This window comes from Thamnophis sirtalis, unplaced genomic scaffold (genome assembly GCF_051295495.1).
Source record: "Thamnophis sirtalis isolate CommonGarterSnake01/CBP01778 unplaced genomic scaffold, rThaSir2_p1.2 scaffold_2, whole genome shotgun sequence".
NCBI lineage: Eukaryota > Metazoa > Chordata > Lepidosauria > Squamata > Natricidae > Thamnophis > Thamnophis sirtalis.
In genome coordinates, this window is record NW_028261382.1 from 62849503 (window position 1) to 62875752 (window position 26250).

The 26250-nt window shown below is 47.1% G+C and overlaps 1 protein-coding gene across 1 annotated transcript in view; it reads right to left on the bottom strand.

The window, feature by feature from the left end:
• The window catches only part of EP400 (E1A binding protein p400), an 89727-nt gene continuing 63477 nt past the window's right edge, over nucleotides 1-26250 (bottom strand). Inside the window, 19 exon segments of the mRNA XM_087705787.1 lie at nucleotides 1-2916; nucleotides 4316-4393; nucleotides 7234-7380; nucleotides 9366-9502; nucleotides 9726-9915; nucleotides 11830-12036; nucleotides 12978-13150; nucleotides 13620-13827; nucleotides 14904-15001; nucleotides 15141-15186; nucleotides 16235-16447; nucleotides 17780-17858; nucleotides 18322-18378; nucleotides 19419-19555; nucleotides 21489-21524; nucleotides 22049-22096; nucleotides 22808-22981; nucleotides 24130-24371; nucleotides 25405-25558. Of these exon segments, the coding sequence (XP_087561913.1) occupies nucleotides 2647-2916; nucleotides 4316-4393; nucleotides 7234-7380; nucleotides 9366-9502; nucleotides 9726-9915; nucleotides 11830-12036; nucleotides 12978-13150; nucleotides 13620-13827; nucleotides 14904-15001; nucleotides 15141-15186; nucleotides 16235-16447; nucleotides 17780-17858; nucleotides 18322-18378; nucleotides 19419-19555; nucleotides 21489-21524; nucleotides 22049-22096; nucleotides 22808-22981; nucleotides 24130-24371; nucleotides 25405-25558 (2694 nt within the window). The 3' untranslated portion in view covers nucleotides 1-2646.

Consider the following 26250-nt stretch of genomic DNA (forward strand, 5'->3'; position numbering starts at 1 on the left):
TTACAAGAATGTTGTAAAAATGTACACTTTTAATACACTTTTGGGTAAGATACAACAGAAATCCTTCCCATCCTACAGTCAAGTACAAATTTTTTTTTTAATCTTCATAAAGGTTATTTACAAGTCAGTTTACCAAGGGGAGAAAGTAAGGAACGGGTAATCAGAAATGTGGAACTACCAAATTGGCATTTTCCCGTGAAAATCAAGACACGGAAATCGTACACATTTTTTCTGTTGAAATCAGACACACTCAAAACCGGCACAGTGAAATTGAAATGGGCGGTGTCACTTTATGCATATGGAGTTCATTTACAGCAGTGTTCCTTTAAGCCTCAGTAATGTAAAGCAGGGTGGACTTCAACTCCCAGAATTCCCTAGTCAGCTGCTGGCTGGGGGAATTCTGGGAATTGAAGTCCCAACACGCTTAACCCAACCCTGTTAAAGGTACAGGGGATTTATAGCCTACAGCCTTGTGCACACGTTAAGATTTTAGCATATTTGGGAGCAAAATTCGTTTTGGCTGTCAGACTTGCATGGAAGGTGGGGGAAAGGAGAGTGAGAGGACCCTTTAAGGTGGGGGCATTAATTTGCCAACATCCCAGTCTTGTAGGGTCCTTGGGGCCAAACGGCTCCCCCCCTCCCCAATATCTTGGTTTTTTCAAATGAATTATAGCACTCCCGAATGGAGATTTAACTGATAAAATACAAGTCCATGGTATGAAATAGATTTTGGGGTAAAACAACTTCAACCTTCCTTCACGTAGAAAGTTTTTTTTTAATTTAAATTTTAAAAAGGATACCGTTTTTTTTGTAAAAACGAAAAACAACCCCGAGGCTCCAAAATAGAAAGGATAGGGCGCTAAGAAGAGCAAAAAAGCAACGACAAAAAGGGGGTAAGAAATTGTGCCTGTTTGAAAAAGCGGAGATGCCGAAGTTATGTGGCCAGCACAAATCTCAACTTGGGAACATCTGGAGGTAGGACCGACATTGTCCGGAAGTTTGGCATGAGTGCCACTATATAAGTTAGTATGGGGGGGGGGGGAGGAAGAAGAGGAGGAGGAGGTTGAGGAGGAGAAGGAAGATGACGAAGGAGGAGAAGGATAGAAGAAAACAGAACAATAATGAAGGGAGGGGGAGAGGAATGATGAAAGGGATAAGGCAAGGAATAATGGGAGGGGGAGGAGGAGGGAAAGGGGAAAAATAAGGAGGAGGAGGAGGAGGAGGAGGAGGAGGAGGAGGAGGAGGAGGAGGAAGGAAGGAAGGAAAGAAGTTTGTTTCAAACAACTGAAGGTCTGAAAAATACCTCTGTTGTTTTGGCGTTGATAGAAAAAATAATAATAATAATTTGCCTGAATGTCTCTCTCTCCTCCAACTCTCTGAAATGGAAACATAGCTGAGCTTTTAAAACAAGACCGCAAAGAGAAAGGGCCAAAACCAACGCTGGGAACTCCTAAGTTAAAATTTCCTTCAGCCTGGAAGCCCCCTCCCCAATCCTCCCCCCCAAAACAGAACATCTGATGAGCAATGAAACACGTTTTTTTTCTTTTCTTTTTTCCTTCCACCGGTGAAAAAGGGGCTGAGAATGATGGACGACGCTGAAATACAGTCACTGTCACATAATATTAATACCTTAAATAAAAAAAGACCAACCAATCAACCACATGTCTAGCACACTTAATATCTGAAACCGTGAGGGGCAAAAAAGAGAGAAGCGGAAGCTTTAAAACGAAGAGTTTTTCTCTGTACAAAAGAAAAATAAAACAAAGAACGCACACACACACACTCACACACACACTCAAAACACGAAGACCGATTAAGCAAAACAGTAAGCAAAATGCCTGACACACCCCCACCCCACGAACCAACGTGCCACAAGTTAATGTTTGTTTAAAAAAGGCTCAAACCTCTCTCCCCCCCCCTGAAAAAAAAAGGTGACTGAAATAGGATGCATAATTACAGATACTTACAAATCTTCACATTTCTCGGCTCAACGGAGAAGGGAGTGCTTTTGGAACAGGGGTCTCCAAACCTTGGCAACTTGCAGGCTGGAGGACTTCAACTCCCAGAATTCCTCAGCCAGCAAAGCTCCCAGAATTCCTAAGCCAGAAAAGCAAAGCCAGCTGAGGAATTCTGGGAGTTGAAGTCCGACAGGCTTCCAAGTTGCCAAGATTGGAGACCCCTTGCTTTGGACAAAACTTTCTGTCCTCCCCCACCACCCCCACCTCCCACTTGGACATGCGAGGCCCGGATAGTGTCCAGCTTTGTACCCCACAAAGTTCTAAAAAGATTTCCCCCTTCTCACAGGGGAGGACCATAACGACCGGCGTTGCTACCCACGACACTGGAGAAGCAACTTTGCGGGGTTTCCACCGAAAGGGCAGTGAGCATCGATGAGCGGTTGGGCTAACGGCAGAGTTCGCGAGAACGGCGTTTCCTTGGGGTCGGCTTCGAAAGCCACGGATCTCTCCGGGAAGCAGAGAAGTCTGGAGGAGAGCAGGGGAAACGGCCCTTTCTGGCGCAGACGAGTAAGATGTTTCGCAGGAGAGAAGCCAAACCTCCAATCTTGTCAGACGGGAGACCACCTAGAGAAGCTCTCTCTCTCTCTCTCTCTCTCCCTGGCTTGCTGCCACGAAAAGTTGGGAGGGCTCAACTGGGTTTGTTCGGAGCCTTTAACCGGACGGGTGCTCTCATCTGCACTTTCGTTTGCTGACTCTGCCCGTCGGGTGGGGCAGGCGCCTGGGCAGGGTTTGGCACGACCGAAGCTTGGATCTGGGGGGAGGCGGTGGTTACCACTTGCTGTTGGATCAGTTTCTGGGGGACGACCTGAGCCGTGGCGGTGGTGGCTGGGATGACCTGGACTTGGTGTTGTCCCGCTGTGGTCTGGGACAAGGTGACTGTTTGGGGTTGAGCTTGAACCTGGTGGGGTGAGAGCAAAAGAGAAGTGAGGGAAGGCAGGTGGGTACAGTGGGAGGCTTCTTTCCCCTACAAGCTAAAATAAATAGAAGAAATAGAATAAAACAGTTGGAAGAGACTTGGAGGTCTTCTAGTCCAACCCCCTGCCTAGGCAGGAAACCCTACACCTCTTCAGACAAATGGTTATCCAACAACTTCTTAAAAACTTCCAGTGTTGGAGCATTCACAACTTGGAGGCAAGTTGTTCCACTGATTAATTATTCTAACTGTCAGGAAATTTCTCCTTAGTTCTAAGTTGCTTTTCTCCTTGATTAGTTTCCACCCATTGCTTCTTGTCCTCCCTCAGGTGCTTTGGAGAATAGTTTGACTCCCTCTTCTTTGTAGCAACCCCTGAGATATTGGAAGACTGCTATCATGTCTCCCCTAGTCCTTCTTTTCATTAAACTAGACATACCCAGTTCTAGCAACTGTTCTTTATATGTTTTAGCCTCCAGCCCCCCTGTAATTGCAAAACAGCTTATTGTGTAACATTAAATATTGGAAACACAATATGTACGTTTCTATTTTAGTAGTCCCACAAATCTAATCAGTAAGATAAAGCTGAAAATCAGCCGAAAAATTCAATGAGAAGCCAACTTGCATAAACATCAGTATATATATTCAACATTAATAGATGGTTAATATGCATTAAGACATTTGAAAAGTAAATAATTAACAATTACAATGCCAGTATATTGTTGAAAATGCTGCAATAGTATTAGGTGCCTTGTAGGCAAAGGTATAAAACAGCCCCAAACAATTTCAATGTACTTGGTATCTGCAGTAAATTAGTTACACTTAATTTTACTGGTTTCATATAATAACCTCCCATCAAGTCCTGCTTTGCTGCCTCACCGTAAACAAGGATCAAGGATTTCCTGGGTGGGATAACCAAGATCATCAGAGTATAGGCTAAGAATATATACTCCCCCAGTCAAGCATGAGGGCCACTCCATATGGCCAGCTACAGCAAGCACAAACCTCTACCCAAGGGCAGTGATACAGGAAGGTTCTAAGGCCATTACATTTTAGTAGCAACAACAAAAAAATCATCTCATACTGTACAGGAGAAGACAATAGTAAATCACTCCTGTAGTTTCAACATCTTTTTTATATCGTGACTGACCACAGCGGTCAGCAGAGGTAGCCTACAGTACTGCGCTCTAACCACTGCGTCTCATGAATGGTGATGAAATGTTTGCAACCAAATTGCCAACCTCGGAGCTGCGAACAACAGTCCAAAAATATAGTGGGCCGATTTTAGTGCCTTTCTGAGAAAGATGAGACCACCATTACAATAAGCTTCAAGGCCCAGCTGCCTTGTGGACACCTGGAAGACCCAACAGGTTCTAGGAAACCTTACCTGTTGGGAAACCGAAACCACCTGCTGGATATTAGCCACCGCTGCTTGTTGGGAGACGACCTGTGGGATTTTGGCCACCTTTAAAAAGAAGATATTAGGTGATAAGGAAAATATTAGAATGTGCAGGAATGAACAGATTAACATTAGCAATTAAGGAGAAAGAGCAAACTGAATACTAAATAATTTGGGAGGTATTTTACCAATGGTTGGAGGGGAAAAAAGGAGTTTGGAAATGAAGAAAGTTAAAAAAAAAGGTAGATAACACTTAGATAGAGATATAAATAAGATGAAAATGATTAGTATGTGTATGATGGGAGTAATTATGTGTAACATTGATATGATATTATTACTAGAAGATATTAAGAAGAAAAATGGAGAATTCCATAACGTTTAAATGCTCAATATATTATAGTGCTAAACTTAGGGAAATAATGTTAATATGACTGTGAAAAATGTGGCAAAAGAGGAATGATGTTGCATAGAGATGTTTGTACCCAGATGACACACTGCATAAGGAAAGATGGGATGTTTATCTTTGTAACTAAAAAATAATAAAACTCTTTTTAAAAAAAAATATTAAAATGGGTGAGAGTTGGTTGGAGGGTGCACAATTCAACAACATACAGCAGGTGGATTTGTCTTCTGTCAAGTCAAGTCTGGAAGATGATGATCATTCATTGGCTCAAAATGCATTTCTTTCCCGAGGGACTGTCCCCACTAGTGTTGACTGACAACTTCCCCTACCCCTGGAAACAGGCAATAGATCACAAGCTGGCCTCTTATGGGCTCTCACCGGTATTCTTAATGTCCCTAGGCTTTGAGCAAGCAAAGCAAGTAGTAATCAATAGAATGAGGGACATGGAGTTCCAAGAAGAACTAAATAGGTTGCCTCTCCACAGTAGGGACAGAATCTAACAGGGTGTGTGGGAATCGGCAAGGTATCTAAATGACCTGATCTTCCCAAAATGAAGAATAGCTTTCTTCAGAGCCAGATTTAACATTCTTCCTTCGGCACTCCTCCAAGGCAGGTATAAGAGAACTCCAGTAGCAGAAGAGGTATGTATATGTGGTAAAGGAGAAGTTGAAGATATCTCACATGTTTTATTGTACTGTGAGCTATACAGAGTTTGTAGGTCTGCATATATTCTCCCCTTATTAGAGAGATTGCCAGGGAGGGCAGAAAATTTTTATGTAGGCTTTCTCCTCCAGGACTCAAACCCCACCCACCATGCATGCAGTGGCAAAATTCTGTGTTGCTGCAATGTCCACAAGAAAAAAAAAATTGTTACAGAAGTACAGCTGTCAACTTGTACCAATTATTTGGGCATATCTTTAACAATTTCTGGACCATTGTATTTACTTAGCGACTTTTCACGCACGAAAACCAGGGAGTGACCTGAACAGTTTGACAGCATGTATGTTATTATCCACTTTTAATATCAGTACTTTTTAAATATATTTTAACATCAGTACTTTTCAATATATTGTAAAAAGTAATGTCTATTGCTGATCTTTGACCATAATATAGATATACTGCATACTTCTGTCAAGTCAAGTCAAGTCAAGTCAAGTCAAGTCAAGTCAAGTCAAGTCAAGTCAAGTCAAGTCAAGTCAAGGCAAGGCAAGGCAAGGCAAGGCAAGGCAAGGCAAGGCAAGGCAAGGCAATGTTTATTACAGTCAAAGATCAGATAACTTGTCTTCCATCAATCTTATGTGCAAACCTGGGTTCTTACAGGTAGTCCTTGACTTACAACTGGTTGTTTAGTGCCCGTTCAAAGTTATGGCAGACCCCCAAAAAGGGACTTCCAGCCCAGATCTGAAGTTCTGTCGGCTACCTTTTCGCCCCAAAAAGAGTCGCGTGACCATATTTTGGGCGCTTAGCAGTTGACCTGTCTTTACAACTGTTTACAATCACGTGACCTCAATATATGACTTTTTGGGGGGCAACCAGTATTTGATTCTGGTTTCCAGTTTTTTTTTTTTTTTAAAAAACAGCATTTTTAAAAATTACATCTTCTATGTAATTAAAAAAATACTTGATTGTGCAGAAATGGACAGGTTGATATTGAGGATAAAAGATAAAGAAGATACAGAATACTTTCACACATAGGATTTATTCTATCAATGGTTGGATGATAGAAGTAGAAATTAGACATTAGAAAAATACTATTATCTATGATTTATGTTTTAATATATTACTAAATTATATAAAGGTAAAGGTTCCCCTTGCACTTATGTTCTAATCGTTCCTGACTCTAGGGGGTGGTGCTCATCTCCGTTTCAAAGCCAAAGAGCCAGCATTGTCTAAAGACGTCGCCATGGTCACGTGGTCGGCATGATTCAATGCCGAAGGCTCACGGAACGCTGATCCCTTCCCACCAAAGGTGGTTCCTATTTTTCTCCTTGCATTTTTTACGTGCTTTTGAACTGCTAGGTTGGCAGAAGCTGGGACAAGTCACGGGAGCTAGGGATTCGAACCGCCGAAGTGCTGAGCTTTCTGATTGACAAGCTCAGCGTCTTAGCCACTGAGTCACATTGTATTATGTACTATTATGTAAAGAAATAATACACAGACAATACGCTGTTTATAAAGTATTGATGTATGTTAAAGAAAATGTATAAATAAGTAATGGGTTCACGAAATGACAGCAGTGTTCACTTTGCACATGCCACAAAAAACTGAGTGTTTATGCACCATGGGCATTTACACACAACAACCTGTGCTTGGCAACCGTCACAACTGAAAAAAACCCGTAATTGCGAGCTAAACTGCATTTGTTAAGTCAAAAGACTGCTTGCACCCACTTGGGGTTGGATGGAATTGTTGAGAAAGCAGTGAAGAGTCCAAGCGAAAGATTTACCTGTTTTGTTTTTCTCCTCCCCCCTCCCCCCCAAGGAAGGAAATGAAAGTTCCTTACCTGTATTTGGGTCTGGACCTGCTGTGCCCCACCTGTCTTCTGGGGCTGAGAAATCGGTGTTGGTAGGAATTGGGCTTTGATGGCCGGCTGGGTGGCATAGACTTTCTGCTGCTGAGATGCTGGCTGCTGGGTCTGAACGGTGACCTGCTGGGAATTAGAATAGAATAGAATAAGAGTCGGAAGGGACCTTGGAGGTCTTCTAGTCCAACCCCCTGCTTAGGCAGGAAACCCTACACCACTTCAGACAAAGGGTTATCCAACCTCTTATTAAAAACCTCCAGTGTTGGAGCATTCACAACCTCTGGAGGCAGGTTGTTCCATTGATTAATTGTTCTGACTGTCAGGAAATTTCCCCTCAGTTCTAGATTGCTTCTCTCCTTGATTAGTTTCCACCCATTGCTTCTTGTCCTGCCCTCAGGTGCCTTGGAGAATAGTTTGACTCCCTCTTCTTTGTGGCAACCCCTGAGATATTGGAAGACTGCTATCATATCTCCTCTAGTTCTTCTTTTCATTAAATTAGACATACCCAGTTCCTGCAACCGTTCTTCATATGTTTTAGCCTCCAGTCCCCTAATCCTCTTTCTTGCCCTTCTCTGCACTCTTTCTAGACTCTCCACATCTTTTCTACATCGTGGCGACCAAAACTGGATGCAGTATTCCAAGTGTGGCCTTACCAAGGCTTTATAAAGTGGTATGAACACTTCACGTGATCTTGATTCTATCCCTCTGTTTATGCAGCCTAGAACTGTGTTGCCTTTTTTGGCAGCTGCTGCACACAACTGGCTCCTATTTAAATGGTTGTCCACTAGGACTCCAAGACCCCTCTCACAGTTACTACGGTTGAGCAAGGTACCACCTATACTGTGCCTGTGCATTTGGTTTTTCTTGCCTAAATGTAGAATCTTACTTTTTTCACCACTGAATTTTATTTTGTTAGATAGTGCCCAATGTTCAAATCTATCAAGATCCTTTTGTATCTTAAGCCTATCTTCTGGAGTGTTGGCTATTCCTGCCAGTTGATCTGGTGACCATCCAGGAAGGAGGGGAGTGATTGCTGTCAACCTAGACTAGACCTGGAAGGAGCTGAGGATGGGGCCCTAACTGGCCGGGAAGGTCAACTCATCTGCCTTTCCAAGAGGAGAGAAAGATGGGAGAAAGCAGCCGGTCATCTGTGTTCCTTGGTCGAAAGGCAAACAAGTCATCGAGAAGAAATGAAGAGGTCGATGAATCTGCCACTTTCCCTCTGACACCAATGGACCTTCAGGGGAGCAGCTGTGCTCCATCGTGACCCAGAAATGACCAACTGGACCTTCCAATTTGGCCACCTTCCCCTAGTGACGGCAATCTGGGGTCTCCAAGGAATGTGGTTTCTGATGAGTAAATCTAAAAGAACCCTTATATAGAGGAGGGAGGGAAGGAGGGAGGGAAGGAGGGAGGGAGGGAGGGAGGGAGGAAGGAAGGAAGGATGGATGGAAGGAAGGAAGGAAGGAAGGAAGGAAGGAAGGAAGGAAGGAAGGAAGGAAGGAAGGAAGGAAGGAAGGAAGGAAGGAAGGAAGATGAAGGAGGATTATTGTGAGGTCCTTGGTGCTCTCTGAATTGGGTGGTTTTCTTGCAGACATTTCATGACCCAACTAGGAAATCTCATCACTGCTAGAAGGGAGCTAGGTTTGTGGAGAGGAGGTGGAGGAGGAAGAATGGGGTTTGTGGAGAAGAGGAGGAGGAGGAGGAGGAGGAAAGAAGGAAGGAAAAAAGGGAGGGAGAGGTTTGTGGAGAGGAGGAAAAGGAGGAGGAAGGAAGGAAGGGGTTTGTGGAGAGGAGGAAAAGGAGGAGGAAGGAAGGGAGGAAGGATGGGGTTTGTGGAGAGGAGGAAAAGGAGGAGGGAGGAAGAAAGGAAGGAAGGAAGGAAGGAAGGAAGGAAGGAAGGAAGGAAGGAAGGAAGGATGGGGTTTGTGAAGAGGAAGAGGAATGGGCTTGTAGAGAGGAGGAAGAGAATGACCATGACAACTGTGGGGTCTTTGGTGCTCTCTGAGCTTGGCAATTTTCTTGCAGATGTTTAATGACCCAACTACGTAAATCATCAGTCAGTGCTGGAAGGAAAAAGTCTTTTGAGGAGGAGGAGGAGGGAGACTGACCTTCTGTTGAACACCTGCCTGTCCTTGGGCCACCTGGGGCTGGATGATCTTCTGCTGGGCTGCCTGGTGGTGCTGAGCTTGTTTCACCTTCAAAAACTGTTGCACGTGGAGCGGCTGAGCCATCACTGCCTGCCCTCCTGCTCAGGGTGCAAAGAAGAGACGTCACAATAAGTCCCTTTCTTCGGGCCTGTTTTAACTTTGAACAGCCGCTAAACGAATGGTTGTAAGCGGAGGATTACTCGGCAAGCCACCCAGATTCATCAATTGGGCGGCTACAGAAATCGGATGGACAAACGATTCAGCTAAACCAAAATCAACCCCAGCCCCGTTTTCCACCCGAATCCTTTCCGACCCAAATACCTGCTGCTTTCTGGGGCTGCCCAATCGCCACGCTGATTCCGGAGACGGTCACGGGGAGGGCGGTCACCCCTGCCGACGACACCACCGGGACGGACATCACGGGCGGCTTGGCCAAAGCCACTTGGGCTGCTTGAGGCGTCTGACCCGGGATCTGGCTCTGGGCTTGGAGCTGAGAAGCAGCGACGCGCGTCTAAGCAGGAAGGAATCGGGATCAGGAGTGGGATTCAGATGGTTCGCACTGGTTCAGGCAAACCGGATGTTAATTTTGCATCTGGTTCGCCGAACCGGTTGTTGCAAGGACTGGCTGGCCCCACCCAACCCCTCCCCTTCCCTGAGTCTCCAGGGTACCCATTCATCATGCCAGGTAAATACAGGGCCCTCACAAAGACACTGGGAGAGCAAAACACGGGCTTCCGAAGCCTGGGGGATGTTGTTTTTGCCTTCCCGGAGGCTCAAGGAAAGCCTCTGCAGCCTGGAAAGGGCGATAACGCACACCATCAGCCGTGGTGCAGGAGGCCGAGTAGGCCACACCCATCCAGCAAGCGGGCAGAGAACCAGTTGCAAACATTTTTCAATCCCACCCCTGATCGGGATTATTAGAGAGCCGAGGTGGCGCTGGGGTTAGAGTGCAGCACTGCAGGCTACTTCAGCTGACTGCAGTTCTGCAGTTCGGCTGTTCAAATCTCACTGGCTCAAGGTTGACTCAGCCTTCCATCCTTCCGAGGTGGGTAAAATGAGGACCCGGATTGTTGGGGGCAATATGTTGACTCTGTAAACTGCTTAGAGAGGGCTAAAAGCCCTATGAAGCGATATATAAGTCTAACTGCTATTGCTATTATTGTACAGGTGCAAAGCAACAGGCAGGTAACTGGGGCTGCCTAGTCCAGGGGTCTCAAACACAAGGCTCGTGGGCCAGATCCGGCCTGCAATGTGGTCGGATCTGGACCGCTGGACCGTCCTGGAAAATGTAAGGGGCCGGCCACCATGGCTTCGGCCCAGTCTACCCAATCTGAAGACGAAACATGCCAGCAGTGTTAGGCCTGTATTCATATTCCTTTTAGGATCTTTGGTCTGCCACACTTTCTATTATTTTACTATGCTGTTTCATTAGTGGTGAATTGGGAGGAAGGAATAGTAAGGAGTAGAATGTGTTTGTTTTCAAAAAAAAATAAAATCCTTTCTAGAAATCAAGGTCATCCTTTGTCTCTGCACCTCTGCACCTGACCGGAACTGGATGGGTGGAAATGCCAGCATGGCAGTGGAAGATTGGACCATGTGATGGGCTTGTGGGTGTGGGGGCAAAGTTTTGAACTTTCAACTGAGTGGAAACCCAGGAAGCTTTCAGATTTGGGTTTTCCACATATTACACCAACATGTCTCTCTTATTAAATTGGAACTTTGATGAAAGCTGCGCTGATTTAATTCTGGATGATATTTGGAACGCTGACAAGCAGTTTGGGGAGTGGTGTCAAACTGCCCACGCCCACTCAGTCGGCCACGCCCAGTGATCTCAAGTCGGAATTTCTGCCCCCCTCCGACCTGCACAAAAAGACCCTGAAGGGGGAGATACTCTGCAGCAACACTAACATTCATTGCACGTATCCGGCCCAGGAGCTGTAGGACCCCTGATTTAATGCAATCTAAAAAATGCAAATGATTTTTCTGCAGACCACCAAAGTTTTCTCGCAGACCACCAGTTGGTGACCGCTGATCTAAACCGATGTTTCTCAACCATGGCAACTTTAAGAAAGGTGGACTTCAACTCGCAGAATTCCCCAGCCCTCCCCAGTCATCGTAACTTCAAATCTGGCTCATTAAGAACCTATTTGGGGGGTTCGCTGTAACTTTGATCGGTCTCTAAGCAACTGGTCATAAGTGGAGGACTGCGCTTGCTGTGACAAGGATGGAAAGCTGCTTTCTTTAAAGGAAAGGGTTCGTTTTTACTAATTTTGCTTCTTGCACTTTTTCAAACTTTGCCCTAGCTTTTTTTGCTGATCTTCCTAAAAATCTTAATAAAGATTAGTGAACCAAAGGAGATACCGTCTGCCTTCTGAGACCTTAGCAAAGCTCTGGGCAGCCCTGGGAAGGTCAAGGGCTCACTCACCAACCGGGCCACTTGTAGGCCGGTGACTGTGGTGCCAGCCAGGACTGCGCCTGGCCTGGAAGCCGCTACCGCCGTCAACTGCTGCGTCTGTTGCTGCTGCACCTGAACCTGGGCTGCCTGTTGTTGTGCTCCAGGGGCTCCCTGCGGCTGGGAGGATTGTTGTTGTGTTGCTTGCATCTTCTGCTTCTGGAACTTGATGAGCTGCTCCTGGTTGGTGGAAGCCAAAGCCCCCAAGAACGTAAATGTTGTGGCCGGCCAGCAGCCAGCAGAGCTGGCAGCAGAGTCGGACAGTGGGGAGGTTGGGGAGGAACATGGGTCAGTCCTGGAGTTTGGGGAAGGCTCTGACAAGGGCTCTGTGTCGGAGGCAGAGCAGGGGCCAGGGCCATCTGACAGTTATCAGCTGCCTTCGGAGTCAGACATCAGTGAGGCAGAAGAATAGCTGAAGCCTGTTCCCAGTGTGCGCATGCGCAGAGTTGCCAGAAGAAAGGAACAGCTAAGAAATCAGGGTTGACTTGGGAGTAAGGCAGTAGTGAAATTCATTTTTTTTTACTACGGGTTCTGTGGGCATGGCTTGGTGGGCGTGGCAAGGGAAGGATATTGCAAAATCTTCATTCCCACCCCACTCTGGGGCCAGCCAGGTGGTATTTGCCGGTTCACCGAACTACTCAAAATTTCCACAACTGGTTCCCCAGAACCTGTCAGAACCTGCTGGATTTCACCCCTGGAGTAAGGCCACAGGTGGGCGTTGAATGGCTCCTCCCATAGGGAATAAAGAGGAGCAAAAGGGGAGGAGAGTTTGCAGGAGACAATTATTTCCTTCCTGCATTCTTGCTAAGTATTGCGGCATCTGGAAGCTATCGCTCTGGCTACTCTCCAAGCCTGATAAAGGTCAGTAATTGTGACCTATCTTGAAAGACTGTGGGAGAGGAAAGACTTTGCTGGAGAGGAATTCACTGTCAACTAAATAAAAGGGGCTTATCGGGACGAGGACTCGGCTTTGTGCTGCTGGGGAAGCCTAGGTCAAAACAGTAAATTTCAACTTCTTGCATGGTTTCCCTGAGCTGGGAAAAGTGGCTTTCTTTCAAAGCCAACGCGGGGGGATGGCCCAGCTTCCCAACCACAGACGCAGAGACCCTCTTCTTCCTCACCTGGGAGATCTTGCCGACAGTCTTAATCTGGGGTTGTGATGGGGTCTGGCCTGGGGTTTGGATCTGGGGAACTTGCACCTGTCCTGTTGCTTGCTGTTGCTGCTGCTGGCGTAGGAGCTGGAAGTGATTTTGAGGGATGGTCTTCCCGGAGAGCTGGACGCTGGCTGCAGCAGCTGCAGGGGAACAAAAAGAAAAGAAAAAAAGAAAAAAGAATCATGAGCCACGGTGGCGCAGCGGTTAGTACTTCCAGCTACTTCTGCTGACTGCCATATGCCTGCAATTTGGCAGTTCGAATCTCAGCAGGCTCAAGGTTGACTCAGCCTTCCATCCTGAGTGAGGAAGGAATCTCCGAGACTCTGTGTCCAGCCTTTCCTTGCACAGCACCTCATTTGGAAAATATTTACGTGGCAGCTTTCCAAGATAGATAAGGTCTGTACTCATAAATATTCCTTTGAAAGAGTATTTGCCAGGCCTTGGCTGAATGGGAATGAGAGGAATTCACATTCGTTTAATAAAAGGGGTTTTCTCAGGACCAGGAATCTGCCTTGTGGTTTTTGGGGAAACCGAGCTCAGATCACCCTCTGAAAAAGCAGCTGAGGTTGAAAAATGCTACTCTCAAGGATGCAGCCCTACAGGTCTTACCTGGGGTCACCTGAGTGACCAAAGACCTTGGCTGGGTCTGGACTGGAGTCAGGTTAGTGGTCACCACAGCGGAGGCAGTCACTGAAGTGACTGCTCGGACTCCGGGCGTAGACGTGAGGGTGACCAGTTCCGTAGAGGCAGCTGACGTGCCGGTGGCTCTCTGCTGGGAATGGACCACCTGAGCAGTGGTCGTTCCTGAGCCCGACGTCTAAAGGGAAAGAGAGAAATCGGAAGGTTAGCAGGTATGCAGCTAAATTCGCCTCACCGGAACTGACCCGGCTGAAAATCCACATTTAGAGCAAATTTCTTTCCCATCTCTCTCAAAAGCCTTCAGCCCCATCTGTAACAATTTGGCCACTTCGTCCAACGGAAGTGACACCGTTCCTTTGTTAAATCACAACTTAGCATCATGGTTTGTCACGAAAGAATGCCAATCTTAGAAAGACAGGATGTCAATCCAGAATAATAATGTAATAGGAAACATTATTAAGAGCAATGCAGCCAAGCCATTTTCAAGTTACTTAAATGTGTATTATCACTGAACTACTACTACTGTTGTTACTACTACTACTACTACTACTACTACTACTACTACTACTACTACTGATGATGAGGAGGAGGAGGAGGAGGAGGAGAAAGAAGGAGGGGAAAAGGAAGAAGAGAAGAATGAAGGGGAAGAAAAGAAGGAGAGGAAGAAAGGAAGAGGAGGAGGAAAAGGACAGAAGGGAGAGAAAAAGGGAGGGGGGAAGGAAGGAGGAGGAGGGGAAGGAAGGAGGAGGAAGAAGGAAGGAAAGGAGAAAAGAAGGGAGGAGGAGAAGAAGGAAGGAGAGGAGGAGGGGAAAGAAGGAAGAGGAGGAGGGGAAGGAAGGAACGAAGAGGAGGAGGAAGGAAGAGGAGGAGGAAGGAACAAAGGTAGAGAAGGGAGGAGGAGAAACAGAAGGAAGGAAGGAAGGAAGGAAGGAAGGAAGGAAGGAAGGAGAGAAGGAGGAGGAGGCATTGACATTGACAAACGCATTGACGAAACCTTCAACACATCCACATCTGACTATCCCAGGTCCTTGGGAAGGGTTAGGGTTAGTGTCCACTTGATAGATGTACAAAAATGCCAATCCCAGTTTGAACATCTGGATGCCTCTGCAATGAACCCCAATACGTCCAATCTTATCTATTCTTCTCCAAAGGCTATCCCTCCCCCTCCCATTTTAATACAAGGTGGCCATTTTTATTTTTTATTTTTGCAAAATTCACCGTCTTAGTTTTCTGCTCCGAGGAACGGCCACTCACCGCCAGCGTCCCAGGAATAATGGGTGAAGCCAACCGCTTGTTGATGGGTTGAAACGTAGTTGCAGGGACTCCGGTAATGGTGTTGACGCTCACAGTGGCTGGAAGCAAAAGGAGAGGTCACTTGGGTTGCAGGAGGAGCAGATATGATTGGGGGGGGGGGGGAGAGTTGGGAGGGGAGTGAAGGGGAGGAACGTTTATTCTGCCGTTTTCCCCTTTGCAAGGACTGGCCAGGTGTACCTGTCTGTATGTTGGTCCCGGTCACTGTGGGTTTCATGGTGCCAGCCTGGAGAGAGAGAAGGCACCGACATTGGTACGAGAGGAATAAGGAAGAGACCCTCCTGACCCCCTCCAGATGCCTCCCAGCATCGATAGCCATAGCCCTTAGACATATACTGCTTCACAGTGCTTTACAGCCCTCTCTAAGCACTTTGCAGAGTCAGCCTCTTGCCACCAACAATCTGGGTCCTCATTTTACCCACTTCAGAAGGATAGGAGGCTGAATCAACCTTGAGCCTGGTGAGATTCGAACTGTTGGCATGGGCAGTTAGCCTGCAATACTGCCTTCTACCCACTGCACCACCACACCAGATGATGTCTTTCTTTCTTTTTCTTTCTCTCTCTCTCTCTCTCTCTCTCTCTCTCTCACTGAGACACCTTTCATGCCTAAAGGGGGACTAGAACTCCCAGTCTTCTGGTCATTGGCCCAAAGTCACCAGCTGGCTTTCATGCCTAAGGTAGGACTAGAACTTACTGTCTCCAGGTTATTGGCCCAAAGTGACCAAGTTGGCTTTTGTGCCTAAGGCAAGACTAGAACTCCCGGTCTCCTGGTGATTGGTCCAATGTCTCTGAGACAGCTTTCAAGCCTAAAGGGGGACTATAACTCACAGTCTCCTGGTGATTGGCCCAAAGTCTCCCAGCTGGCTTTCATGCCTAAGGCAGGACTAGAACTCCCGGTCTCCTGGTGATTGGCCCAAAGTCTCCCAGCTGGCTTTCATGTCTAAGGCAGGACTAGAACTCCCGGTCTCCTGGTGATTGGCCCAATGTCACTGAGACAGCTTTCAAGCCTAAATGGGGACTAGAACTCCTGGTCTCCTGGTGACTGGCCCAAAGTCACCCAGCTGGCTTTCATGCCTAAGGCAGGACTAGAACTCACCGTCTCCTGGTTTCTAGGGAAGCACCTCACCATGACACTATTTAGCATGCATCTTCATCTCACTTAACACCTGAGAGGCAACCAAGGGAAAGGAATCGCCCCACAGCCATGTGTAAAATCCAGTTGTAGCTCTGTGCCCTATCTGGCTGTCCACAGAGAGCCTGCAAGAGGGTCTTACCAACACAGCTGTGCTTGCCACCGTGGTGGCGGCCGTCTGCAGCCCACCTTGAGGCTGCTGGATGCTCTGGCCTTGTGCCTGGGGCTGAGATTGTGCTTGCTGCCCCGCCAATGGCTGAGCGGTTTGCTGTCCGGCCTGCTGTTGCTGCTGCTGCTGCTGCTGTTGTTGTTGTGGAGTGGCTTGTTGTTGAGCTCGCTGCTGTTCTGCCAGAGCCTGGAAAGGAGAAGAGAGGCAAAGAGTTTGTGATGAGGCTTTCCCTTGGGGGGGGGGGGGTGTCTTTGCCGTTTTCTTGGTGTTTGATCCTGCATCCTTTTCTCTAGGGCTGAGAGAGAGGCACTGGCCTCCAATTACCTAGTTAATGAGGGGTCCTTGGTGATCTCTGAGCTTAGTGGCTTTCTTGCAGACCTTTCATGGCTCAACTGGGTAACATCATCAGTGCTAGAAGGGAGTGGGTCCTCCTTCCCTTGAATCATTCTTAAGGTAAAGGTTCCCCTCACATATATGTGCTGGTCGTTCCCGACTCTAGGGAATGGTGCTCATCTCAGTTTCAAAGCCGAAGAGCCAGCGCTGTCCGAAGACGTCTCCGTAGTCATGTGGCCAGCATGATTAAACGCCGAAGGCACATGCAACGTTGTTACCTTCCCACCAAAGGTGGTCCCTATTTTTCTACTTGCATTTTTTTATGTGCTTTAGAAATTGTAAGGTTGGCAGAAGCTGGGACAAGTAACGGGAGCTCACTCCATTACACGGTGCTAGGAATTCAAACCGCCGAACTGCCAACCTTTCTGATCGACAAGCTCAGGGTCTTGGCCACTGTGTTAATCTTACCTCTTTTTATTGATTAATTAGTTATTTTTCCTGCTTCTATTACTTTGTAAGAAACTCAAGGCGGTGAATATACCTAATGTTCCTTACTCATTTCCTCCACAACAATAACCCTGTGAGACTGGCTGGGCTGAGAGAGCGAGAGAGAGTAACTGGCCCAAAGTCACCTATCTGGCTTTCATGTCTGAGGTGCAACTAGAATTCACTGTTTCCTGGTGACTGACTCAGTCACCCAGCTGGCTTACAGATATATTTCTCCCTAAGGCAGTCTTACAACTTAACATGATCAGCAAATAGGCACAAGAATTAAAAACACAATTTCTTTCCTTCCTTCCGTCCTTCTTTCCTTTCCCCCTTTCTTTCTTTCTTTCCTTCTTTTTCTCTTTTTCCTTCCTCTTTCTTTCCTTCCATCCTCCTTTCCTTTCCCCCTCTTTCTTTCTCTCTTTCTTTCTTTCCTGCCTGCATTCCTTCCTTCTTCTTTCTTCCTTCCCTCCTTTTTCCCTTTCTTCCCTCCCTCCTTTCTCTTTCATTCTTTCCTTTCCCCTTCTTTCTTTTCTTTCTCCTTCCTTCCTTCCTTTCCCTCTCTCTTTCTTTCTCTTTCCTTCCTTCTTTCCTTTTCCCTTTCTTCCTTCCTTCCTTCCTTCCTTCCTTCCTTCCTTCCTTCCTTCCTTCCTCTTTCTTTCTTTCTTTGTTTGTTTCTTTCTTTCTCTTTTGACCTACCTTCTTTTCCTTTGCAATGCGCTCTGCTCGGAGAGATGCAACCTGAATTGGAGGCAGTGGCTTATCATAGTTGATCCCACTAGAATTCGAGGAAAAATAGCTAGTTAATAGATAGGATAAGAAGTAAAGCCAAATAGGAGGTACAGAAACGTGATGTGAATGAGCAAATGAGTAAATGAACGAATAAATGGTGGATTGAGCAAGGGAGCCCAAGTTAGATATTTTGAAAGGGGAAAAAACAAAAACAAATAGGCACAAAGCAGTTCAATTAAAACCTTATGATTTCAGTGCTGGATTATGTGTAAACACATCACTAACATAACACAGTGTTGGAGTGAATATCATGAACTCGAGATCGGGGGGAATCTCCAAACTTGTCAACTTTACATCTTGTGGACTTGAACTCCCAGAACTCTGCATGGCTGGCTGAGAAATTCTGGGAGTTGGAAGTCCACAAAGTCGTAAAGTTGCCAGATTTGATGATCCACCCACCCCCTGCTCTAGATCATATGTTTTTTCCACCTTCTCTTGCCAGTTCTTACCTTTCTGCAAGGACTGAAGTGTGTTTCGGGTTTTTCTGGAAAGGATTCATGCCAAGCCTGAAATAAAACAACAACAAAAGAGAGGTGTTTGTTGGAAAGCCATTGATCACACTGTCAGTCCATCTTCCATGCTTCCTTCCGGTGGCTGTCACAGCTTCGGTCCAGCATGCAATGGCCGTCATTTCCCTTTCTGTTGGGTTTGAGAGCCTTCTCCGGATCTATCAGGGAGATTGTGGGCTCCCCGAGAGCAGCAGAGTGTGCTCTCTTTGTTTATCACCCCTCTGAGGTGATTTTCGATCCAACCAGACCGCCCAGCAGCTTGGATTTCGACACAGTCCATGGAACTCTGTGGGATGTGTTGTATCGCTGCGACGGCAGCCACACCTTTTGTTCATAAGACATTCCTTATGTCTTAATAGAAGTGCATACTTCTATTATTTAACACGAGCTGGTATTTTTAGTTTGTTCATTAAATGTTTTTATCCTGCCCTTACTACTTTAAAAGTAACACAAGGTGGCGAACATACCCAATAGTTCTTCCTCCTCCTTGGCAACTTGCTGAAATGGTATTCCTAATAAATGACTGGATTTCTTTTGAAACTTGGCTCGGGGCTCATAAATTAATAAGAGCATCTTTCGGAAACCTGACACTCCTATTTTCCCCACAAACTACCTGTGAGGTGGACTTGGATGAGAGTGAGAGAGGGACTGGCCCAAATGCACCCAGCTGGCTTTCATGCCTAAAGCATGAAAAACTAGAATTCACTGTCTCCTGGTACGTGGCTGAAAGTAAGCTAGTTGCTTTCATGCCTAAGGCGTCTACTGGTGATTTACCTGAAGTCACTCAACTGGCTTTTTATTCCTAAAACGGGATTAGAACTCAGTTTCCTGGTAATTGACCCAAAGTCACCCAGCCGACTTTCATGCCTTAAACAGGACTAGAACTCCCGATCTCCTGGTTTCTAAGTTAAGACCTTCCCCACTACAGCTGGCTCTCCTTTATCAATATCACATCTGGGGAATGCCAACTGGATTCCGGCCTATTAAGCATGGAAAGGACTCATTTTCTCTCCAATTGTTCTTTTAATTGAACTTACAGGGGTTTGATGGGTGGGCTCCTTTTCCCAGCAATCAGTTTCATGATCTCGAAATGGTTTGTGTAGAGATGGGTGTGCGACGCACCTTCGTCCTGGGCGTACAGCTGGTTGGTCCGAAGTGGGCGACTGTTTTTTGTCTAAACGTGAGCAAATGTGACAAACTTTATATATGGAGCAACGTGGAAAGAAGCAGGGAGGCATTGGTCTGCGCACCGACTCATGTGGGAGTTTCAATGCAGTAATCTTCCCTAATCTGGCCTTCTCCAATTATGATAATCTATAGCAATGTTTCTCAACTTAGGCAACTTTCAGAAGAGTGGACTTCAACTCCCAGAATTCCCTAGGGTATGGCTTGTCCAGACTCTATGGTTGTTGGAGCTTAGTGGGTTGGTTTAACCAAGGCGTTAAGCCGATGTTTCAAAATCTGGCCAACTTTCAAAAGGATGGACTTCAACTCCCAGAATTCCCCAGGATACGGCTTGTCTAGATAACAGACTCTATGGTTGCTGGGCTCAGTGGGTTTAATCAAGACTTCAAGCCAATGTTTGTCCACCTGCGCAAGTTTAAATCATGTGGACTTCAACTCCCAGAATTCCCCAGCTAGCCAGCATGGTTGGGTTGGAGAATTCCAGGCATTGAAGTCCACATCTATTAAAGTTGCACAGGTTCAGAAACATTGGACTACAGATTCCATCTCGAACAGAGGAGACTGTCTAGATCCGTGATGGTGAACCTATGGCATGCATGCCAGAGGTGGCATGCAGAGCCCTCTCTGTGGGCATGCACGATGCCACCAGCTGCTCTTCTGGCTAACAGCACGCACATACACGCTGGCCAGCTGGTCTTCGCAGGTGCCAGACCACCGGAAAACATCCTGAAAACGGCCCAATAAACGGCCAACACTGGCCAAAAAACAGGGTGTTTTGGGGGACAGTTTTCAGGACATTTTTGGACCACTTTCAGAGCATCCAAAAACAGTCAGAAAACAGCCCTGTTTTTCAGCCAGCTGTTCTTCCGGTTACTGAGCAGCGGATCTTTGTGGGTGCCAGAGCACTGGAAAACGGCCCGAAAAACAGCCTGAAAACAACCAAAAATCAAGCATGGCAGCTGGTCTTCGTGTTTCTGGCGCTCCAGCGTGCACATACACGTGCATGCATGCATGTTCTGGTTTGGACACTCGGTGCCAAAAAGCTTCACCATCCCATGTCTAGATAGTCAGACAAGACTAATTCATACAAAAGCTGAGAACGGAGGAAGCCAACGTTGAATCCGTGTTTTCTCACGTCTCAGGATAACGAATTGAAAGAGGGGAATGAATTCTTGATAGATCCCTCCGTTGCCTAATCCTCTGTTTGTTTGTTTTTCAGAACTAACCACAGCTTATTGTAACACCAGCATTTATGAGAAGCGAGTTCCAATACAGTCTCTTTCAGGGTTGTCACAGGGGCAATAAACAATCCCATAAGCATAGACTGGTTTTCCCCGTCAGGGGAAAACTCAGCTTGTTTTAAACACAAATTTGCTGAAACCAGCCACAATACCCTGTCGAACGCCATCAGGCTAAGCCAAAAACCCACAACTAACAAGCCCACAGGGTCGGATCTGTGCAACCCGTAAAAGTCCAAATCAAGCCAGCCAAAGGAAGGCTCAGGTTAACGTACAAACTTGGTCACACTTCTGTGCATGGACAAACACACACAGAGAGAGCTTTTTCTTGAAACGTTGGGTCTCCTAATCGAGTTGCAAACCTAATATTCATTTGCAACCTCACAAAAGGTTTGCTTAAGGCTTAATATCTATGATGGCTTAACACAAAAAGCTTAATTACCCAAAAGGCTTAATATTTGTGATGTCAGAAAAAGGGCGCCAGAGCTTTCCCCCCCACCCCTCACTGAGGTTTGTGTGCATGTGTGTTCATGATGTGTGTGTCTAATCCAATTTGTAAAGAACCACTCAGAAGGACCATTACATCTTCTAACAATATAGCTATATTGTACTGCTCGAATTCTGCAGGGGTTAATTTAAAGGGGGGATGGGGTGGTGGGTGGTGGAGAGGAGGTGATACATTACCTGAGGGGGTGTTGCAGGGATTAATTCATTAAAGTTCTGCAAAGCAATCATATTTCAAAATGAAAAGCAAAAAAAAAAAGAGCTAGTAGCCAAAATTTTATTACTTCAAACCCAATTTTTTTTAAAAAAAAAAAGAAAAGAAAAGAAAGGAAGAAAGATTGGAGGGGGGAGAGAAACCAGACTAAAACCATGAGGAATGAGGTGTCGTTTCTTGGAGGTGGATGGATTTTATTCTTTCATTTTTTAACTATATATATATATATATTTGAAAGGGGGAAAAAATAATGGAATTCAAACCAGGGGGGGTGAGGAAATTGCTTGACTGCATGCTGGAGACACAAAAGGGTTCCACAACCACAATCTACTGCGTTGGACGCGGAAAACAAAATGGTGGATGTTTCGAAAGGGCCGAATCGGGAGGTGAGGGGGTGGGTGGGTGTGGGGTGTGAGGTGTGAGGGAATATGGACCGTTCCTACTTCAGGTCGGGCGCCATTCTCTGCTGACGCTTAAAGAGATCGGAACTGTCTGCAAATTGGAACAACAATTTGTAAGTGCACACCTTATAAATGCTTTTAGTCTTCTTCTTAGGGTTCGCTTCATACATAAGCTGTAAAATAAGAAGCAAAGTTTGACTTTCCGCGATGGGTTTGGGAAGGCGATTAGTGTCACAAAAATAAAAAAGTAGTAATAATAATAGTAATGATGATAATAAAAAGAAAAAGGGAGGAGGGGGGAACCAAGAAAGTCCAGTTGCCTTTTGAAAAAAAAAAAAAAGCACCTTTGGGACAACCAGGACCTGGAGGACTGAGAATCTCCATTGACAATAATCGGAGAGGTCTCCTCATGGAGTTAGTGGGCAAAGGAGAGGCAGGCGTGAGGCCTGGGGGAGGGGGAATGGGGGGGTGAGGGAGAGACAGGCTTTGTCATCCCTGATGGGACACCCCCCCCCAAAGGAACTGGGGAACATGCTGGAAAGCCTTGACACAAGCTCCTGGGTCTCAGTCTCCATGCCCGTCCGTCCACGAGGTATCGGGGTTAAACCTAGCTCAAGAGGGCAAGCCGGTGACGGTCGCGGGAAACACCCTGGCAATTTCTTAAACAAGCAAAATAATAAGAAATATTTCTTTTTTAAAAAGGAAAAAGGAAAAAAAAAGGAGGAGGATAAAGCGCCACACCAAAGCATCACACACAGGCACACACGGTCACAAAGAGGGAGCCCACTTTGGACGGGGTTTTGCGTCCATCCCCGCTCGCTTGCGGATCCCTTTGGCCACGGGGAGGTGGGGGAAAGCGCCCCCCAGTTTGGACTGGCACTCACCTTCCCTTCTTCGCGGGGAATGACGACGTTCTCGTAGCGGTTGCGGCACTGCTTGGGGGAGCGGTAAACCCGGCTGCAGGAGTTCACCACGTCGCTCACTAGGTCCCAGTTGGGAGTGTGCGCAGGGGACATGATGGCCAGGTTGAGTGGGAGTTCCAGCAGCTGCTTGACGGCCTGGAGTAAAGGGGGGGAAGGTCTCAAAATAACGGAATAATGCAGTTGGAAGGGACTGGCCGCCAGCCCCTCCAACAACCAAATCAGATGAGGAGGCAGCATGAGAGTCATCAAGGCAACCTGGGAGCTCCGAGTGGGAAGAGGGAATGGAGCTGTCAGAGAGAGAGAGAGAGACAGAGGCAGAGTCTGGGCCATCTGTCAGCCCTCAGATGGAGGGTCAACAGCCCCCAGGCCTGGAGGGGGCTGATGAGGAAGAGGAGGAATGGCTGGGTCCAGTGCCTGACATGAGGATGCGCAGAAGGCAGAGGAGAGGAGAACAGTGGAAATCTATGGGCCAGTCCTTGGGACAGAAGAGCCGCCACTGCTAGCGAAGCCCCACCCTAGCTCTGGGGATAAATGGCAGGGGATGGAGATGAATAGATGTGGCAGACTATTCATCTCCCTGTCGGACAGACTTGTTAGTCTGCAAGATAAACGTTTTGCCAGGGCTGCCGACATTCCTAATAAAGGAATAGACTTAAGGATTTATGTTAAGAAAGTAAGGCAATGGTTCCCCTCGCACATATGTCCTAGTCGTTCCCGACTCTAAGGGTCGGTGCTCATCTCCGTTACAAAGCCGAAGAGCCAGCGCTGTCCGAAGACATCTCCGTGGTCATGTGGCTGGTATGACTAAATGCCGAAGGTGCACGGAACGCTGTTACCTTTCCACCACAAGTGGTTCCTATTTTTCTACTTGCATTTTTTTTAATTTTAATAATATTTTTCTACTTGCATTTATACATGGTTTCAAACTGACTGCTAGGTTGGCAGAAGCTGGGACAAGTAACGGGAGCTCACTCCGTTACAGGGCACTAGGTATTTGAACCGCCAAACTGCCGACCTTTCTGATCGACAAGCTCAGGGTTTTAGCCACTGAGTCACCGCATCCCTGTATTAAGAAAGTAGGAAGGGGGAAAAACAGTTCTGAAGAAGAGAGAAAAGGGGTTCCTTGGCTGTCTCTGAGCTGAGATATCTCTGAAAACAACAAGTGATGTAAGGAGATCACATCTAGTGCCCGGCCGCTTAATGGCACCCGCTGGGTCATATTGGGTGGCCACCACAGAGATGCTGGGATGGTTTTTGGGTTGTTTTGGTAGATCGCCTCTCACCTGGAGGAGAGCCCAGTCTTCGCTGATCAGCCACTCGGGGTTGTCCTGGCCGGCCTCCGCTGCCGGCTTTGCGAGGGTGGGCAAGGGCTTGGCGAACGGGGTCTGCTGTTTCAGCAGGATGTTCTTCTTTTGCTCCTTGCCTTCCCGTCGTACTTTCAGCATCCCCGGAGTGGCACGATCAAAGAGGGAGCGAGGAGGGATGACAATTTCTCCATGACGCTGCTTCTTCTTCCTTCCTACGGCTAGGAGAGAAGGTGGTCAGAGTCAGCAAGACAGCTAGAGGGGTGTGTGTATCTTTTTCTTTCTCTCTCTCTCTCCCTCCCTCTCTCTCTTTTTTCCTCTGTCTTTCATCCCCTCCCACTCTCTCTCTCCATCTGTCTGCCTCTTTCTCTTTCCTTCCCTCCTCTCCTCCCACCCTCTCTCTTTCTGTCTCTCTCCCTCCCTTCCTCTGTCTCTCTTTCTCTCCCTCTGTCTCTGGGTCTCTGTCTCTCTTTCTCTCCCTCCCTCTTCCTCTCTTGGTCTCTCCCTCTCTCGGTCTCTCTCTCTTTCTCTCCCTCCCTTTTCTCTCCCTCCCCCCACTCTCTTTCTCTTCATGGTATTGGACCTGGGTACTTGAGAGACCGCCTGCTGCCAATTACCTCCCAAAGGCCCATTAGATCCCACAGATTAGGCCTCCTCCGGGTTCCATCTACTGGCCAATGCCATCTGGCTACTACCCGGGGGAGGGCCTTTTCTGTGGCTGCTCTGGCCCTTTGGAACGAGCTCCCCGCAGAGATTCGGACCCTCACCTCTCTCCAGGCCTTCCGTAAAGCCGTTAAAACCTGGCTGTGCCGGCAGGCCTGGGGTTGATGAGTTCCCTTCCCCTCTCGAATTGTGTGACTGTTGATTGTCTTTTAAATTCCCTTGTACCTTTTTGTGTATTTCCTTTGGGTTTACCTTCCCTCCCCCTTGGGTTTGTGAGCCGCCCTGAGTCCCTCAGGGAATAGGGCGGCATATAAATAAAATAAACCTTCAAACCTTCAACCTCTCTTCCTCCCTTTCTCTGCCTCTCTCTCTCTTGGTCTCTTTCTCTCTCTCTCTCTTCCTCTCTCTCTCTGTGTGTGTGTGTGTGTGTGTAAAGAGACAAACAAGAGTGCATGCAGTCTGTCCCAAACATGTCACGCCTCAAGCCAGGAAGATGACTTGGATGGAGTCTTATCAGCTTGGAGGCGAAGGTGACAAGAGCTGCAGCAAATACCCAAGGCAGAAGGCATATGGATCCCATGCAAAGCTTACTGGAAGGATCGGTCTTGTGCCTCTTGCGCTCCTTCCTGACGTACACGGGAGGCAGCTTGGACTCTGGGATGGGGACTGGCTCATACATCAAACACATGACCGAGTCAATGTATATATCGTTTTCATCCTGCGGTGGGGTGGGTGGAGTCCAAAGCTGCAAAAAGCATCAGAAGAGAGTGACACACCCTTCCCTGGTTTCCTAAACTGTACAGGTGGATACGTGCTTGGGTGTATTTCACTGGAGAGAAGGAAGAGGGAAGGAGAAGGATAGGAGGAAGAGATGGAAGGAGGAGGTGAATAGGAGGAGGATAGGAGGAAGAGATGGAAGGAGGATAGAAGGAGGAGGAGAATGGGAAGAAAGGAAGAATGGGAGGAGGAGGAGAATAGAAGGAGGATGGGAGGAGGAGAATAGGAGGATGGGAGGAGGAGGAGAGGAAGAGAATCAGGTGAAATGCTACCGGTTCGGATTGGTTCACCTGGATTGGTAGTAAAAAGGCTACCGGTTCGCAGAACTGGTAGTAAAATAAATGAAACCGATTTGGGCGAACCGGTTTTTCTGATGATGAACTGTGACGTGCAATTTATATTAGCTACAAAGCAGGATTTGCACAGCAGATTCCTCCCCTCCCCTCTGCTGTTCACTTACCTTACCTTTTTGACGGTCTGCACAGGCGCGGGAGATACTGCGCATGTGCTGAGGTGGCGCATGTGCACGCTCACATTGCTACCGAACCAGTAGCAAAGTTACGTGGATTTCACCCCAGGTGAATATGGAAGGAAGATGGAAGTAGAATGGGAGAAAGATGGAAGGAGGAAGATAAGGAGAACGGGAGGAGGATAGGAGGA